Genomic DNA, 16,303 nt, shown 5'->3' on the forward strand with positions numbered 1-16,303 from the left:
CATCTTAGCTGTAGAGGGCAGTGTCACTGGCCCTCATATGTGGGATCCAAACTGGGGCCCTCTGGCGTCCCAAGCCAGCTCTTAACCAGCGCTCCACTGGGCCGGCCCTCAGTTGCATTTCTATACACCAGTAACAAATTCTCAGAAACAGGAATTAAGAAAATAATCACATTTACAATTGTATCAAAAGAAAATATCTAGGAATAAATTTAGCCAGAGGTAAATGACTTGCACTTGAAAAATTATAAGAAATTGAAGAAGATACAAATAAATGGAAGCATATACCGTGCTCATGGATAGGAAGAATTAACACCATTAAAATGTCCATACTATCCAAAACAATCTGTAGATTCAATGCAATCCCTATCAAAATACCAATCGTTTTTCACACAGCTAGAACAAGTAACCCTGAAATTTATATGGAACCATAAAAGACCTTGAATAACCATGGCAATCTTGATAAACAGAAAGTTAGAGGTATCACAATACCTGATATCAAACTATACTACAAGGCTATAGTAATCAAAAAAGCATGTTAGTGGCATAAAAATAGACACATAGGTCAATGGAACAGAATAGAGAGCCCGGAAATAAACCCATGCCTATATAGTCAATTAACCTATAACAAAAGAGGCAAGAACGTACAATGGGATAAAGACAGTGTATTCAATAAATGGTATTGGGAAAACTGGACAGATATATGCAAAAAACTGAAACTATTTGACCTTATACCACCTATAAGAATACACTCAAAATGGATTAAAGATTTAAATGTAAAACCTGAAATAATAAAACTAGAAGAAAACATAGGTAGTAAAGTCTCTGATATTGCTCTTAGTAACATTTTTTTTTATATGTTGCCTCAGGCAAGGGAAACAAAAGATACTAAAAATATAAATGGGACTACATCAAACTAAAAACTATTTGCATAGCAGAAGAAACCATCAACAAAATGAAAAGCACCCACTGAATGGGAGAAGATATTCACCACTGACACATCAATAAGGGTTAATATCCAAAATTTATAAAGAACTCATGTAACTTAACACCAAAAAACCCAAACAATCCAATTAAAAAATGAGCAGTGGACCCTAATATTTCTCCCAAGAGGACACAGATGGCCAACAGATATGAAAAGATGCTAAATGTCACTAATCATCAGAGAAATGCAAATTAAAACCAGAATAAGGTATCACCTCACACCTGTCAGAATGGCCATCATCAATAAATCAATAAACAACAAGTGTTGGCGAGGATGTGGAGAAAAGATAGCCCTTATGCACTGTTGGTAGGATTGCAAATTGGTGCAGCCACTGGAAAACAGTATGGGGGTTCCTCAAAAAAATTAAAAATAGAATTACCCGCAGTTCCACTTCTGGGTATTAATCTGAAGAAATCCAAAACACTAATTCAAAAAGATACATGCACCCCTATGTTCACTGCAGCATTATTTACAATACCAAGATATGGAAGCAACCTAAGTGCCCATCAATAGACAATTGGAAAAAGTGGTACATATATACAATGGAACATTACTCTGCCATAAAAAAGAATGAAACCTTATCATTTGTAACAACAAGGATGAACCTGGAAGGTATTCTGCTAAGGGAACTAAGACAGAAAGACAAATACCATATGATCTCATTTATATGTAGAATCTAAGGAACAAAATAAAACAGAAACAGACTCCTAAATGCAGGGAACAAGCTGATGGGGGAGAGAGTGCAAAAAGTGAAGGAATAAGAACTACAAATTGGTAATTATGAAATAGTCATGGGGATGTAATGAACAACATAGGAAGTATAGTCAACAATACTGTGATGCAATGTCAGGTGGTTGCTGGACTTAACTGTGGTGATCACTCACTTCTTTAGGTATATAAACGTTAAATAACTGGTGTGTACACCTTAAACTAACATAATATTGTATATTAGCTATATTTTCATAAAAAGCCATTAAAAAACAGAAATTGTATATTGGACACATATGTACCTAAGAGTAGAAGGAAAACATGATGATTAAGTATTTTAAATAAATACTTATTTAAAGTATTAGCTTTAAATAAGATAACCAGTTCTTTAAAAAAAAATGAGCCATTTTTTTCTCTCTTAGAACATCATATGTAAAAATATATGGAATTAGGGAGAAATGGAGTATATAATATCATTTTGGGGTAGCTAGGATGGTAGACCAGGTTATTTATGAAGAAGCTCTTAGTTTTCATATGAAAAACTTTATTTTTCAGAGTGGCTTATGTTTGCTTGTAAATTCTTTTATATTAATCAAAGACAGATGAGATATTTGGAATAATTTATCAATTTAGCCACTCTTGGAATTTTCTGCCACTAGAAGTATTCCAGGTTGAAAACCTGTAGGTCGCTCTGTGAATTCTGGCTCTAGGTGGGGCCCAGAGTTTTACACCTCCTGGGAGATCTGGGTAGTTCTTGCTTGAGCTTTGAGAGTTGAACCTTGTGTTCACACTTAAAAGGATTCTTTCAGACTTCTGGTTAATCAGGTTGAACACATAGGGTTTCTTTATTCTTTCTTGACACCCTTCTAATATGATATTAAGGAATAAGAAATATGTAAATCCAAGAAGTCAAAGATAGGAGGAATAGAGGCCACAGTGGGTGAAAAACATCAATAGATTAGGGGTTGATAGAAAGCATGACGAAAAAGTGGCAATGACTTAGCATAACTGAGGAAAATGGAAAACTGCATACCTTTAGAGGAGTATGTCAATCTGAGAAAAACTCTGGAATGAGATGCACAAGATACTGCAGAAAGTGGGGATGGGAGAAGAGGCTGAGAACAGGATTGTTGGTAGTTTCTAAATGAAGCCATTAGATGCTCAAGACTCCTTCCCAACCCCTAGAAGGAGATAGAGTTATTCTCTGAAGAAACAGATTCTTCTGACTGAAGGGCACCAAGTTCTACAGAAGCTGAGGAAAAGGTACCATATTAAAAATGACGATGAGGGCCGGCTGAGTGGCGCGATGGTTAAGAACTCGCTTGGGATGCCAGAGGGCCCTGGTTCGGATCCCACATATGAGGGCCGGTGACACTGCCCTCCACAGCTAAGATGCTGAACAACAGCTTAACCTGGAGCTGGGCTGCCATGAGTCGCCGGCGACGGCGTGGGCTGCAGTCCCTGTGGCAGTGCATTGCCATGGGCTACCGTGTGTAGGCAGCAGCCAGCGTGAGCGGCCAGCAGCCGCAGTGAGCGGCCGTCCAGAAGCCGGCGACTGATCTGCCTCGCCAGAGAAGAGCGCAATGATGGTGCCAACTTGGGCCAGTGAAGCAACGTCCTCCACAACTAGACTGAAGAACAAAACGACAGCAACTTGTCTGTTCCCCTTTCCCCAATTCCCCTGCACTGTTCCCATCCCCCCAATTCCCCAATAAAAATCTTAAAAAAAAAAAATAATAATAATAAAATAAAAATGACGATGAAGTGAAAGTTCATGGCATACTAAATGGTATGGTCCCCAGCCAATTCTGCTTGCTTTGCTCCAAGAGTTCTAGCAACCAGGTGTATATTCCCACTCTCAGCAAGAGACTAGATGATTCTTCTCAAGAAAATCTGATTGTTTCCAGTGAAAAGACCTACAGATTCTAACAATTGAGGGCTCTCCCTAGTTACTCTGCAAGTAAGCCCACCGATAAACAATCCTACTAGTACATAGAATTTTCATTTTGCTTTTCAGGGACTCATTTTTAAATACGAATGGTCAGCCAAGAATTAGCAGACAGTTGAGGGAAGCCTCCACCATGAAAAATAAGAGACCAAAACAAAATGGGGAATAAAAAAACTCTGGAAAAACAATAACCGCAGTAAACAGAGGATGATTGAAAAAAAAATCAAAACAAAGGAGACATTGAATCTATTAAGTAATAATAGTATTCTGTTTTTTAAAAATCAGAAAACAGAATTCTTAGAAATTAAAAAGAGGAACAAAATGTTAAAATAGAATTGGTATGAACCAAAGATCAGCTAATATTTATTGAACTCTTAACTTGTTGAAAGCACAGTTCTAAGTTCTTTAGTTAACATCTTCAATCCTCATGAGAACCTTGCAGAGTAAGTGGTAGTGTTACCCCCATTTACAGGTGAGAAATATGAGGCAACAGAAAATGGATATACAAGGATTTAAATCCTGGTAATTGGCTCAGATTGTCTTTTTTAGCCATGATGCTCTATATTGCCCCATAACATTCCCAAAAGAACCAAAATATCTGATAAATACAAGAAAGAGGATCCAGTAATGATGGTGAATTAGTCCTGGGAGGTCTACCTACCATCAGCCTAATAGAGGAGTTCCAGAAAGAAGTAACAGAAGAGGAAGGGAAGCAAATAATATAAAAACATTTCCTGAAGTTGATGTTCATGAATATCCAGTCAAAAGAGCTCCCTTATAGTGAATGGAAAGACCCTCCCTAAGACCCTTCACCATGACATTTCAGTGCATCAGACATAAAGAGACCGTGTTCAAATCTTCCCAGAGACCCACCAGGGCTTACACCAGGGCCCAGTAGTCAGAAAGACTTGGCTTCTTAATAGCAACATTGGAAACTTAAGACAGTGGAAGTTAGCCTTCATAATTCTGAGAGAAGATGATTCTAACCTAGAATTCTAACTATAAACTATAAATCAGGTATAAAGGTGGAATAAAGACATTTTCAAACATACATGATCTCAAAAGCTGTATCCTCTGCATCTCTCCTAAGGAGGCTGCCAGGATAAGGACATCCACTAAAACAAGGTTCTAAACCAGTAGTTCTGAACTGAGGTGCTTTTGTCCTCAGGGGACATTTGTCAATGTCTGAAGACATTCCTGGTTGTCATAACTGGGGAGGGGGCTGTTCTGTTGGCATCTAGTGGGTAGAGGCTAGGGATGCTGCTAAATAGCTTACAGTGTACAGAACAGAACAGCAAAGAATTATCAGGCCCAAAATTTCAGTAATGCGAATATTGAGAAACCCTGGTCTAAACCAAAAGAAAATGTGATGTGGGACTCGGGAGACAGGGACTCCAAATAGGACAAGAGTTGAAGGGAGAGTCCAAGATGGAGGTTGTACAGCAGGCCTAGAGAACAACCAGCACATATAGAACTAATAGATTACCTGACCATGTGGGAAAATATTTTGAAAATGATTTTTAGATTTTTAAGATTTTGGGAAGAATTAATAAGGTCATAGAACTCTTAAGTCCAAAAAAACTTTTTTGTCAAGGAAAAAGGTGAACAAAAAAAGAAATGTAGTCCTAGTATACCACTACCACATGGCCTAACTTTGAAATGTATTTACGTAATCTGAACAATAATAAATATTGAATATATGTAACTGAAATTATGATATATTGTGCCACATTATGTAGTATTACGTGAGCACCAGAGTACTAAATCTTTACCTTCCATAATAATAATAATCCTAAGTTAGGAAGTAAAAAATAAGTATAAACATACTATTAGAAAAATGGAGGCAGATACCAGAGAACTTACGTGAAAGAGTGGGGAGAAGGTTACCTCTAAGTGGTAGCATTTAAGGTGGTGAGGGAGTTGGTGGGACAAGAATATACTCTTTTTGTTATGTTTCTATATGAAGAACTGTTGACGTAGAAATAAATAGTTCTATATGTAGAACTATTTGACTTTTTAATCAGACATGTTTATTATTTGAATACTTTTTTTTAAGGGACTGGGTGAGGGTGAGGGTTAGGTTTATGGACAGGGTTAGGGTTAGGGACAGGGTTGGGTTAAGGTTAGGGTTAGGGTTAGCACATTTTTCTTTTTAAAGGTTCGCCTTCCCTACTGGGTATATGCAGTTTAATATCAGAGTTGTTATTGAGTATAAAAGATCTATGAATATTAGACATGCATTCTTCCCAAGAGGCCCAGCAGGCTGTGAAAAAAGGGGCTCAGATAAGGGTCGATATAGCACAGAGGGATTTAGGACTGCTGAGATCTCTCCTTTCTATTTGGAACCCACCAGAAAAACAAGGAAAATTGAATCCCATTTGTTTTCCAGCTCTTCCACATTGATTTTGGACACATTCTTGGAAATTTCAAGTCTAAATTTGGCATTAAAAGGGAGCGAGTGCCTTTCATTCTTACCTATGATTTCATTCATGTGATTCAACAAGGAAAAACAGGAAACACAGAAAAGTTTGGCCGGTGAGTATTGCCCTTATGTCAAGGGTAAACACATCTCACGTTTTCTCATCTGGCTAGCTGGACTAACATTTCTTTGCTGAGGTATATATAGGTCTGGGAGATACTCAATCTGCTAATGGGGCTTTGCCGGAATTTGCCCGTCAGATCCATGTTGTAGTTCAGATATACTCAGAGAAGAGAAACAGTGCTGGAAATGTGAAATAAGTTAGTTTTATTCCAATAGTATACCACTTTTTACCTGTCTTAGAAAATTCTCTGAAACTAAGACATTTGATAGTGAGATGCTGAGAACAGGCATTTTGCTGTCATTCATTGTAGAGTTACAGGAAGGGAGCCAGGCTTCTGGGACAGACACTGGTAATTTCTGATCTATTCCTTGCTCCTTGTATGTTTCCAAGCACATTACTGTCTTCCTGTCTTTGTTTCTTATCTAAAATGGGGACAAAATAATTAAATTTCAGGATTATTATGATAGAGATAGGTTACATGATGTGATGAACTCATATTATAGCTTTACCAAATAATTGCTATTATCATTTCTAGTTCTGCCTGGGTTTCTGCCAAATATTATACCTCTGGGTGCATTTTTTTCTTCACAGTGTTGAGATAGGATTGGCTGGTCCTCTTGAATGACCATCTAGAAGAGAAGAGAGGACAGCAAGATGAAAGGGAGGTGCAATGCAAAAACATTGATAACAGATTTAGGGGACATTAAAGAAATTAGTCCCTGAAGTCAGACTACCTATCTGGAGTCTAGAAGTATGTTCAAAAATCCTCATGGATTATAATTAATACTTTATTTACAACAATATTTTTGCCTCATAGAATTTAAAAGCCTAAATTAAGTGTTATATTGCCTTTTATCATAGAATATCTATTTAGTTTTGTTTATGAAAAAGATACGTGTGTTTTTAGAGAGCTTGATTTATTTTATGTAAATTTTAGTCCTGAGACAATTTTCAGAGAAGGAAAAATCAGAAATGAACCTTTAAGTTCAGTAGAAATTTTCCAGCTCTTACGGAAAGTCTAGATATATCTCTCCCGTTGTCCTTTATGAAATTTGCTGTCTCCCCTCTAACATCATGCTCTTGTGATTTGCTGCATCAACTAAAGGTTCCGGCAGTGTTGTGAGGACGCGTATCTGATTTTACGACGGCATGGGAATCTCTTCATCACTCTCTTTGCACTGATGTTGACCGCAGGGCTTCCTGAGCTTACATCAGTCAAAGATATACAGTATCTTAAGGTACAAACCCCTTTCTCTGTATATTGGAGATTAACTATACCTGCCTATTTCATTCCGATGTTCAGAGGTCATGGAACAAAGTCTTTTTCTGTGAGACAGTTCTTACATAGGAGTGTAGCGGCAAGCAGCTAAGTAGTTGTCTTGCAGTAATCATAAATTCATTTCATCTTCAAAAACCCTTTGGCAGAGGTCATATTGTCACCCTACCTTGGTGTTCATTTTCCTTCCTGCGAATGGCATTTAAATAAAAACATGAGGCACACTACTTGATGGTGGCTGTGGCAGTGTAGCCAAACAAGCCTCCTTCAGATTTTGACATTTGCACATCACTTTGGAGGATGTATAAAATCAGATTTTTTTTTTCTTCATTTTTAGGACTCTCTTGCCTTAGGGAAGAGTGAAGAAGAAGCACTCAAGCAATTTAAGCAAAAATTTGATGAGGCACTCAGGGAAAGCTGGACTACTAAAGTGAACTGGATGGCCCACACAGTTCGGAAAGACTACAGATCTTAATGATCAGCCTTTGCTCCTAACGTATTTGTTGGTTTCGTTTAGTTTTCATTTTGCACTTGCACTAAATTGAATGTGACCCTGCCAGAGATGTTATAAAGGGAATGAAATTCTGAATCTCAGTTAAATTAAGAACAAGGCATCCCACAGAACCTAATCTGAACAATCCCTAATGTCCACCCTCTTGCTTTTTGAATGCTTCCAAGATTCATCATGAAAACTGTCAACATTATGGATAATCATTTCCTGCTGACTTTGCACGCCAAGGAATACTACTAGAGATTGTTTTTTGTCTGTCTGCTTTTTTTAATTTTAAGTATTTGGTACTTTTCTGGAAAGGTGTAAATACTTCTTTTTTGAATTGTGACCAAGTGTTATCAATCAGCCATCTTATCCACACCTGGGGACTGGTGGCTGTTCTTAATTTCCAAATGAGGCTTAAAAGAAAGGTATCTTTCTTCCTTTTTTAAATTGTATAAACTACAAATTATAATATAATTTGAAATTATGATTATTTTTCAAAAGAAATCTTTTAAACCTGTGGAACCATTAATTCTTTTGTTATATTTATCTTTCATGATAGCATCATCCCAGCCAGACTTGCTAAAAATCTACTGGTGAGGCAAATATAACATATATGCTGCATATATATTTATAAAATTTCTAGTGGGAGTTCTGTATAAAACGATGTTTGTTTGGTTTTCTTCAGCCTGTGTTTTACAAAAAGCAGAGCATTTTCCTAAGTTTTTAGTTAACTGTATGTGATCCAGTTCTTCCAGCTGCTTCTGTAATGAAGCACATATTAATACAGTTTTTACATGGTATCTATGAAAGAGTTCACTTCATAGAGCATAATACTTGAGCAAATGTACCCAAGACAGAAAGCAAGAGAAAAGGAAACTATTTATGGAATAAACTCAAGACCTAAAATTCAGTATTTTAGTAAAATGCCAGCTGTCCTTACTGTATTTATTAAAACTTGTATAATGTGATTTTTCAAGGATATTAGTTCAAGTGGAAATGATTTCATGCCTCATGGAACTTTTTAATTTATTTGTTGAGGTACCATATATTTAGGGTGCTAGATGGCAAATGATGTTAATATGTGCAATAGGAGCTACTGGTTTGAATGTGTAAATGGATGCTCTTTCTGAGTACTGGCAACATCCAGCAAAACTACTGCTTATTCTCCAAAGACTATTGGGAGCTCTCAATCCTCAATGACGTGGGAAAGAGAACTGAGTATTTGCCCGGTGACTGAGTTTTCTATAGGAATTTTATTAAAAATTGTTTAATTTTGTTGTTCTCCTTCATGTTCTCAGTCAAATAAATGGGTGAGCTGGTTTTGGCTGCTTTTGGGATGTGTGGGCCTCTTCTTTATGGGCAGCACAGGCCTTTGGATCTTGGCACTGGGACTCTTAAGACATGGCCAAGTCAAGACAAGCCAACCTCAGTAATTGTGAGACACATGATCTCTTCCCTGACTTGTCTCCTTGCCTTTCAGTCCCATCAGACAGTATGGGAGGCCCCTTAGACTTTGGTTGGAGCCTGAGGCAAGAGGGTACCCTCATCAAATTTCCATACCTTTGGGAGGTACCGTAACGTCTGGGAGATTGCTTCTTCAGTTACTCAGTAGCTAAGCCAAGGCCAGACTATACCGCTTTGGCACTGTCTTCCATGGGGCAGTTGCTCAGAGCAGGTCAGTTTCTTGGAAATAACTCAGCCGAGGATGGGGGTTGACCCTGAACTTGACATTCCCAGGTCTGATCTAGACTCAGTGAGAGTTCCAGGTTGCAGGTCAGGGGTTTGGAGAATGGTGAATTGCCAGCCAGAAATAGGTACCACTATTTTCAGAGAGATCTCCTCACCCCATAGGGGACCTTGGTAAATATATGCCAAGTCAGTGAATGTGAGCATCTTTAAGAGCAAGAAAGGGAAATGAACCTCCCCAGACAGTGTTGGACCTGAGTCCAGGATGGCTCTTCTCATACCCCCACAACTGTAGACCCCTAAGATGCCAGCATGCTGTGGCACAACAGCCCTGAGTAGCTGCTGAGCACCACTGGCAGGTGCTTCGTACATACTTGCTGAATTGCTTGTCCGATTCTCCTGCTCTGGCTGAGCCAGAGAGGAGGAGGCAAAAGCAGAGGACATCCTGCCTCTGGGATGGCTGGGGTCTGCACTGCAGGAAGAGCTGCTTGCCTGGGGCTGTTAAGTGCCCTGGTCAACATGAATCTTACCCCAAAACACTTCGTTCCCTCTCTTTTGGTACTTTCACAAGTTTTCCCAAAACAAAAATTTTGGAAACCCTGCACGTTTCCATACTTGAGAACAGCGTCTGTGCCTACGCGAGTCTGGGAACACATAGGATGACTTCTCATTGAACAAGTAATGTCTGAGTGTTCACCTTATGTCTAGAGGCAGACCCTGAGCTGCAGAGGCCAGTACTTGCTATCCAGCTCTGCCTCTGTGACCCCGAGTAATGTATTTATTTTACTATTTCTCTGGGTCTGAGCTTCCTAGTTTGTAAAATTGGACTGATAATAACTGCCCCACTCACATCTATGGAGTGTGGAGAGGCTAGGTTAAGACTGAATGGGAGGGGGGCCGGCCGAGTGGCGCGTTGGTTAAGAGCTGGCTTGGGACGCCAGCTCTGAACAGCAGGGCCCCGGTTCGGATCCCACATGAAGGCCAGTGACACTGCGCCCTCTACAGCTAAGATGGTGAACAACAGCTGGTGACCTGGAGCTGGGCTGCCGTGAGCCACCTGCGATGGTGTAGGCTGCAGCCCCTGCTGCAGTGGGCTGCCATAAGCTACCGTGTATGGCTGGCAGCCGATGTGAGCTGCCAAGAGCCGCCCTGAGCGGCCATCCAGAGGCCAGCGACTGATCTGCCTCGCCCGGGAAGAGCGCAATGATAATACCAACATGGGCCGCCAGTGAAGCAACATCCTCCACAACTAGACTGACAAACGAAAGGACAGCAACTTGTTTGTTCCCCTTCCCCTGATTTCCCAGTGCTGTACCCCACCCTCAATTCCCCAATAAAAAAAGAAATCTTTAAAAAAAAAAAAGACTGAAGGGGAGGGAATGTGCTGAGTCCCAACTCAGAGGCAAACTCGTTTCTTTCCCGGCTTCCCCTACTTGAAGGCCACTGAAGCGGGGGAATCTCAGGGAAGGAAAGTCCTTCCAGACCTCTTTCTCTTGTCTCCTATCTGGGGAGGCCGCTCCGGCGCATTTTTAGTTCTGCCTTGTCCAGTCCATAGCCCTGTCAGTGCCAGACCTCAGCCAGGCAGCCTGTAATGCCGGGGTCACATTTCTGCAGAAGGTAGAAGATTGGTCTATGGGGTGGAGAGCAGAGAGGTACCATGCCATGTGACCTTGACTGTTGCGGATGGGCAGCTTTTAGGAGGGGAGCACCGGCTGGCGTTTCTGGGAGAAGAAGGCATCTGAGCCGAGTCTTCAGGGACAGGTAGGAGCTGGGTGAAGGGGAGATGGGCATATGTAAAGGCCTGGGGGGTGAGAAAAAGCAGAATTTGTGGGCATTCAGAGGCTCACCATTTGTTTCTTTCCTCCTGCCTCTTCCCCTTCCTCAGCTCCAGCAGGGTGCACCTCTTCTCAGGGATCCAGGTAGGATCTAAACATCAGTCATTTGGATTTTCTCCTTTGTGAAATGCCTGCTTAAGCCCTTTGTCCATTTATTTACTTGGTTACCTGTCACTTTGATTTTTTGCTTGTTTTTTTCATTTTTTTTATTTTGAGGACTTTTTTATTTTGCTTTTTGTTATGTGACATTACATATTATGCATACAAGCCCTTTGTCAGTCATATGTGTTGATAATATCTTTTCTACTCATTGTTTGACTTTCTCATTCTCAATGGTTTCTTCTAACAAGATCTTAATTTTAATGTCAAATGTGTCATTATTTTCCTTTACGGTTAATATTTCTTGTGCAGTATTTAAGAAATCTTTCCCTACCCCCAGGTCCTGAAGATATTCTCCTGGGTTATCCTAAAAGCCTTATTATTATTTTACCTCTTCCATTTAGATCTACAATCTACCTGGAATTGCTTTTTATATATAGTGTGAAGTGGGAGTCAAATTTTGTTTTTTCCCATATGGGCACCGAGTTGTCCCAGTATCTTTTATTGGAAAAATAATCCTTCATCACTGTTGTATAGATCCACCTTTGTCATAAACCAAGTGTGCATATATGTATGAGTGCTTCTGGACTCTAGAAGATATCCAATAGACTCGTCTCCCTATTTTTATTTTATCTTATTTTACGTATCAAACTTATATGTACCACTTATTGCGTGCTAGGCATGCATCTAAACTATATTTAATACTTATAACAATCTTACAGTTGTTCTTCCCCACTTAACAGATGAGAAAACTGAGACATAGAAGGTTAAATTGTCCAGAGTCACAAAGTAGGAGCCAGTATTCAAACTCAGGGAGCCTGTCTTAAGTGTCAATGGTCTTTTCTCACAATTATAGATGATGCCTCCGTATACATTTCAGATCCACAAAAAAGAAACATAGACATTTTGAATGGGATTGCATTAAATTATAGATTAGGTTGTGGCAAATGGACATCTTCAGAATATTGACTCTTTCAGTCTATGACAATGGAGTATCCTTTATTTAGATTCTCTTTAATTTATATCCACAATGATTTATAGTTTTCTATGTATAGTCTTGTGTATCTTTTGTTAGAGTCCTGCGTATTTGATTGTAAGTTTCATTGCTGCTATCATGTAATAGTAGTTTTTGAAGTGTGGTCCCTTGACTAAGAGCATTAGCATCACTTGGGAACGAATTAGAAGTACAAATGCGTGAGCCCCACCGCAGACCTACTGAATCAGAAACTCTGGAGATGGAATCCAACACGTGTGTTTTAATAAACTTTTAAAGTTTCAGAGCAATCAATAGATTGACATATTTAGCAGACTTAAACGTTCTTATTAATCCTAACTTTAGAAATTACTCTGTTTGCATATATCATCTACAAATAATTGTAGCTTTATTTCTTCCTTTCTATTCCCTTCAACATTTTCTTTTTCTTGCCCTTCTGCACTGATTAGGAATTCCAATATAACATTGAATAGGAACAATATTCAACCTTTTACTGATTTCAAAGGAAAATTTTTCAATATTAAGTATGGTGTTCGCCCTGGAATATGGATCTCTTATTAAGGAAGCACGTTTCAATTCCTAAGGGATTTTTTTTTCATTAAAAATTGTGAAAGGGAGCTTCTGTGTTGGTGAGTCCGACTCCACAGGGAACAAAAGCTGCGCTCGGGACCCATCCAGACCTTGATCTATAGACCTCTTCATCAGTATGTTCATTTGTAACCTTTATAACATCATATATAATAAATTGGTAATATTAAGTTTAAAACAATTATGAAAGGATGCTGAATTTTATCAAATGTTATTGATTTTTATTTTACTAGGACGATCATATGTTTTTTCTCATTTAGTGAGTTATATTGATTGATGTGCAGATACTAAACCAAGTTTACATTCCTGGAATGAACAACTTGATTGTGATGTATTGTCTTTTTTATATATTGTTGGATTTGATTGCCAACATTTCATTTGGGATTTTTGCATCTATTTTCATCAGTGGGATTGGCCCATACGTTTCTTTTAAGGTCTGTATTAGGTTTTGTTATCAAGGTTTTTGTGACCTCATAAGATTGGCATTATTTCTTACTTAAAAGTTTGATAGAACTTTGCCAATGACCTTATGTCTGATGTTTTCTTTGAGGTATGGATTTAATTTAATAGTTGGAGGAATATTCAGATTTTTATATCTTCTTGTGTTTGTTGTAATTTTCTAGGAATGTGTCCATTTCAACATTTTCAAATTTATTTTTACAAATAATTCATGTGTTAAGAGTTTATTAATGTTGCAGTGTTGATAGTGATGTTCTCTTTTTCATTCTTTATTTTCTTAATTAGTCTCACTAGAGGTTTTTCAATTGCATTGGTCTTTACAAAGAATCAGCTTTTGGCTTTTTTGATCCTCCTTGTATGTTTTCTACTCTTTTATCTTTATTATTTCTTTCCTTCTACTTTATTTGTATTTGCTGTTATTCCTCCCTTCCAATTTTATAAGATGGTTGCTTATCGATTTTAGCTCTTAATAACAATAGTTATCTGCACCCCACAAGTTTTGATATGAAGTTTTCATTACCATTCAGTACAAATATTTTCTGGTTTCTATTTTAGTTTCTTCATGACCTACTGGTTATTTAAAAGTATACTTATTAATTTCCAAATATTCATGGGTTTTCTCATTACCATTTTGTTGATTTCTAGATGGATTGAATGACATTCAAGAGATATTCTAAATGTTTTCAGTTCTTTCAAATTTGTGGGACTTGTTTTTATGGCCCACAATATGGTCAAGTATTATAAATGTTCAGTGTGGATGTGAAAAATATCGATATTCTGCAATTATGAGATTAAGTGTCCTACATATGTTCATTAGAATAATTCTGCTTATTGTGTTAAGTTTACATGTCTTTACTGAGTTTTTGCCTAAGCATTTATGAGAGAGTTAAGTTAAAATATCCCACTATGGTTTTGGATTTGTGTATTCTAGTTATGTCAATTTTTACTTTATAGAGTTTAAGGCAGTATTATTAGGTGCATACAAATTTAGAATTGATTTATATCCCTGGTGAATTGAATCATTTAAAAAATTATTTTAAAGTGTTCTCTATATTTCTGGTAATGCTTTTTGCCTAAAAGTCTACTTTAACTAATACTAATATAGTTATATCAACTTTTATTTTTTAATTCTGCTCTTTCTTTTCAATTCCCCTGTTCCCTCTAAAATCCTCAGACATTTATTTATTTATTTATTTAGCCATCCTGCCACCTGTTGGCAGCTCAGCAGCAGCTCAGCTTGGGCCGGGACTTGAACCGCTGTTGCTCAGAGCTCACACTCTACAGACATCTTTTATTACCTTGAACATTTTTTTTTTAAGAAATTTTATTGGGGAACAGTGTGTTTTTCTAGGACCCATCCAAGAAAAGTAGTTGTTTCAATCTAGTTGTGGGGGGGGGGGCGCAGCTCCTTGGCCCATGTGGGAATCGAACTGGCAACCTTGGTGTTATGAGCCTGCACTCTAACCACCTGAGCTAGCCAGCCGCCCCCTACCTTGAACATTTTAAACATAATTATATGAAGCATCTGCAGCGCCTGTGGGTCTGTTTCTATTTTGGTTATTTCTTTATACCCATTCATGTTGTCCTGTCGCATTTGCCTGCATATTTATGTATTCATGACTCTTGTCATCCACATTACATTTTCTCCAAAAATACTGTTTGTATATTGGCTTTATTTATGGTGTCTCTCACCATACAACTTTTAAATTTCTAGATAATCAAATATGTCTCTTTTTTTGTTTTATAGCTTCAAGGTTTCCTCATTTAATGAAGATCTCTCTTGCCCTTAGCCAGTCTCAAATGCTATAGCCCTTCAGGGTTTAATTTTAGGCTTCCTCTCTTTTTTTTCTCTATGAGCTCTCTAGTTGATGTGATCCATTCCCACTGCTGTAAATCTCATCTACAGGCATATTTCGTTTTATTGTGCTTCGCAGACAGACATTCGTTTTTTACAAATTGAAGTTTTGTGGCAACCCTGCATTGAGCAAGTTTATTGGCCCCATTTTTCCAACAGGCTCAGATGAAGGTTAGCATTTTTTAGCAATAAAGTATTTTTAAATTAAGGTATGTACATTGTTTTTTTAGACGTAATGCTATTTCACACTTAATAGGCTACAGTATAAACAACTTTTATATGTACTGGGAAACGAAAAAAATTCATGTGACTCACTTTCTTTTGCAATATTTGCTCTATTACAGTGGTCTGGAACCAAACCCACAATATCTCTGTACTATGCCTGTATATGCTGATGATGTCACATATATATTTCCAGCCCAGACTTCTCCTTTGAGCTTCAGTAACATGAATGTCACTGTCTACCATTTGTGAGGGGCATGCTGGGTGCTGGGGGATATAGTGGTATGCAGTACCAGCACTGAGAGCTCATTAGAGGAAGCAGATAGTGTGTTACATTGAAGGGATGACGGGCACTTGTTCATCTGTTGTACATTTTGTACTGCTCTAAGGGAAAGGGTACAGTCAAAAGATCAGTACTGGAATATATGTGACACTATTTGACAATACCTTAATATTAAGTTCCCAGATAGAAAATATCTCATTTTCTCCATTTAAACTAATATCATCATGTACCAACTGCTTTAAGTGAGAGAGACAACCTATCCCCACAGGTTAGAAACATATGAAGACATCATTTTAGAAACAAATCATGCAGCACCAATTTTATCTCAG

The 16,303-nt window shown here is 38.2% G+C and overlaps 1 protein-coding gene across 1 annotated transcript in view; it reads left to right on the forward strand.

Moving 5' to 3' along the window:
• The window catches only part of PIK3CB (phosphatidylinositol-4,5-bisphosphate 3-kinase catalytic subunit beta), a 103,466-nt gene extending 94,176 nt beyond the window's left edge, over positions 1-9,290 (forward strand). The window contains exons 19-21 of the mRNA XM_019663910.1: positions 6,028-6,173; positions 7,287-7,419; positions 7,795-9,290. Coding sequence (XP_019519455.1) covers positions 6,028-6,173; positions 7,287-7,419; positions 7,795-7,932 — 417 coding nt within the window. The 3' untranslated portion in view covers positions 7,933-9,290. The remainder of the gene's footprint in view (positions 1-6,027; positions 6,174-7,286; positions 7,420-7,794) is intronic.
• Positions 9,291-16,303: the final 7,013 nt, after the last annotated feature.

The sequence above is a fragment of the Hipposideros armiger genome, unplaced genomic scaffold (assembly GCF_001890085.2).
Source record: "Hipposideros armiger isolate ML-2016 unplaced genomic scaffold, ASM189008v1 scaffold_410, whole genome shotgun sequence".
Classification (NCBI taxonomy): Eukaryota; Metazoa; Chordata; class Mammalia; order Chiroptera; family Hipposideridae; genus Hipposideros; species Hipposideros armiger.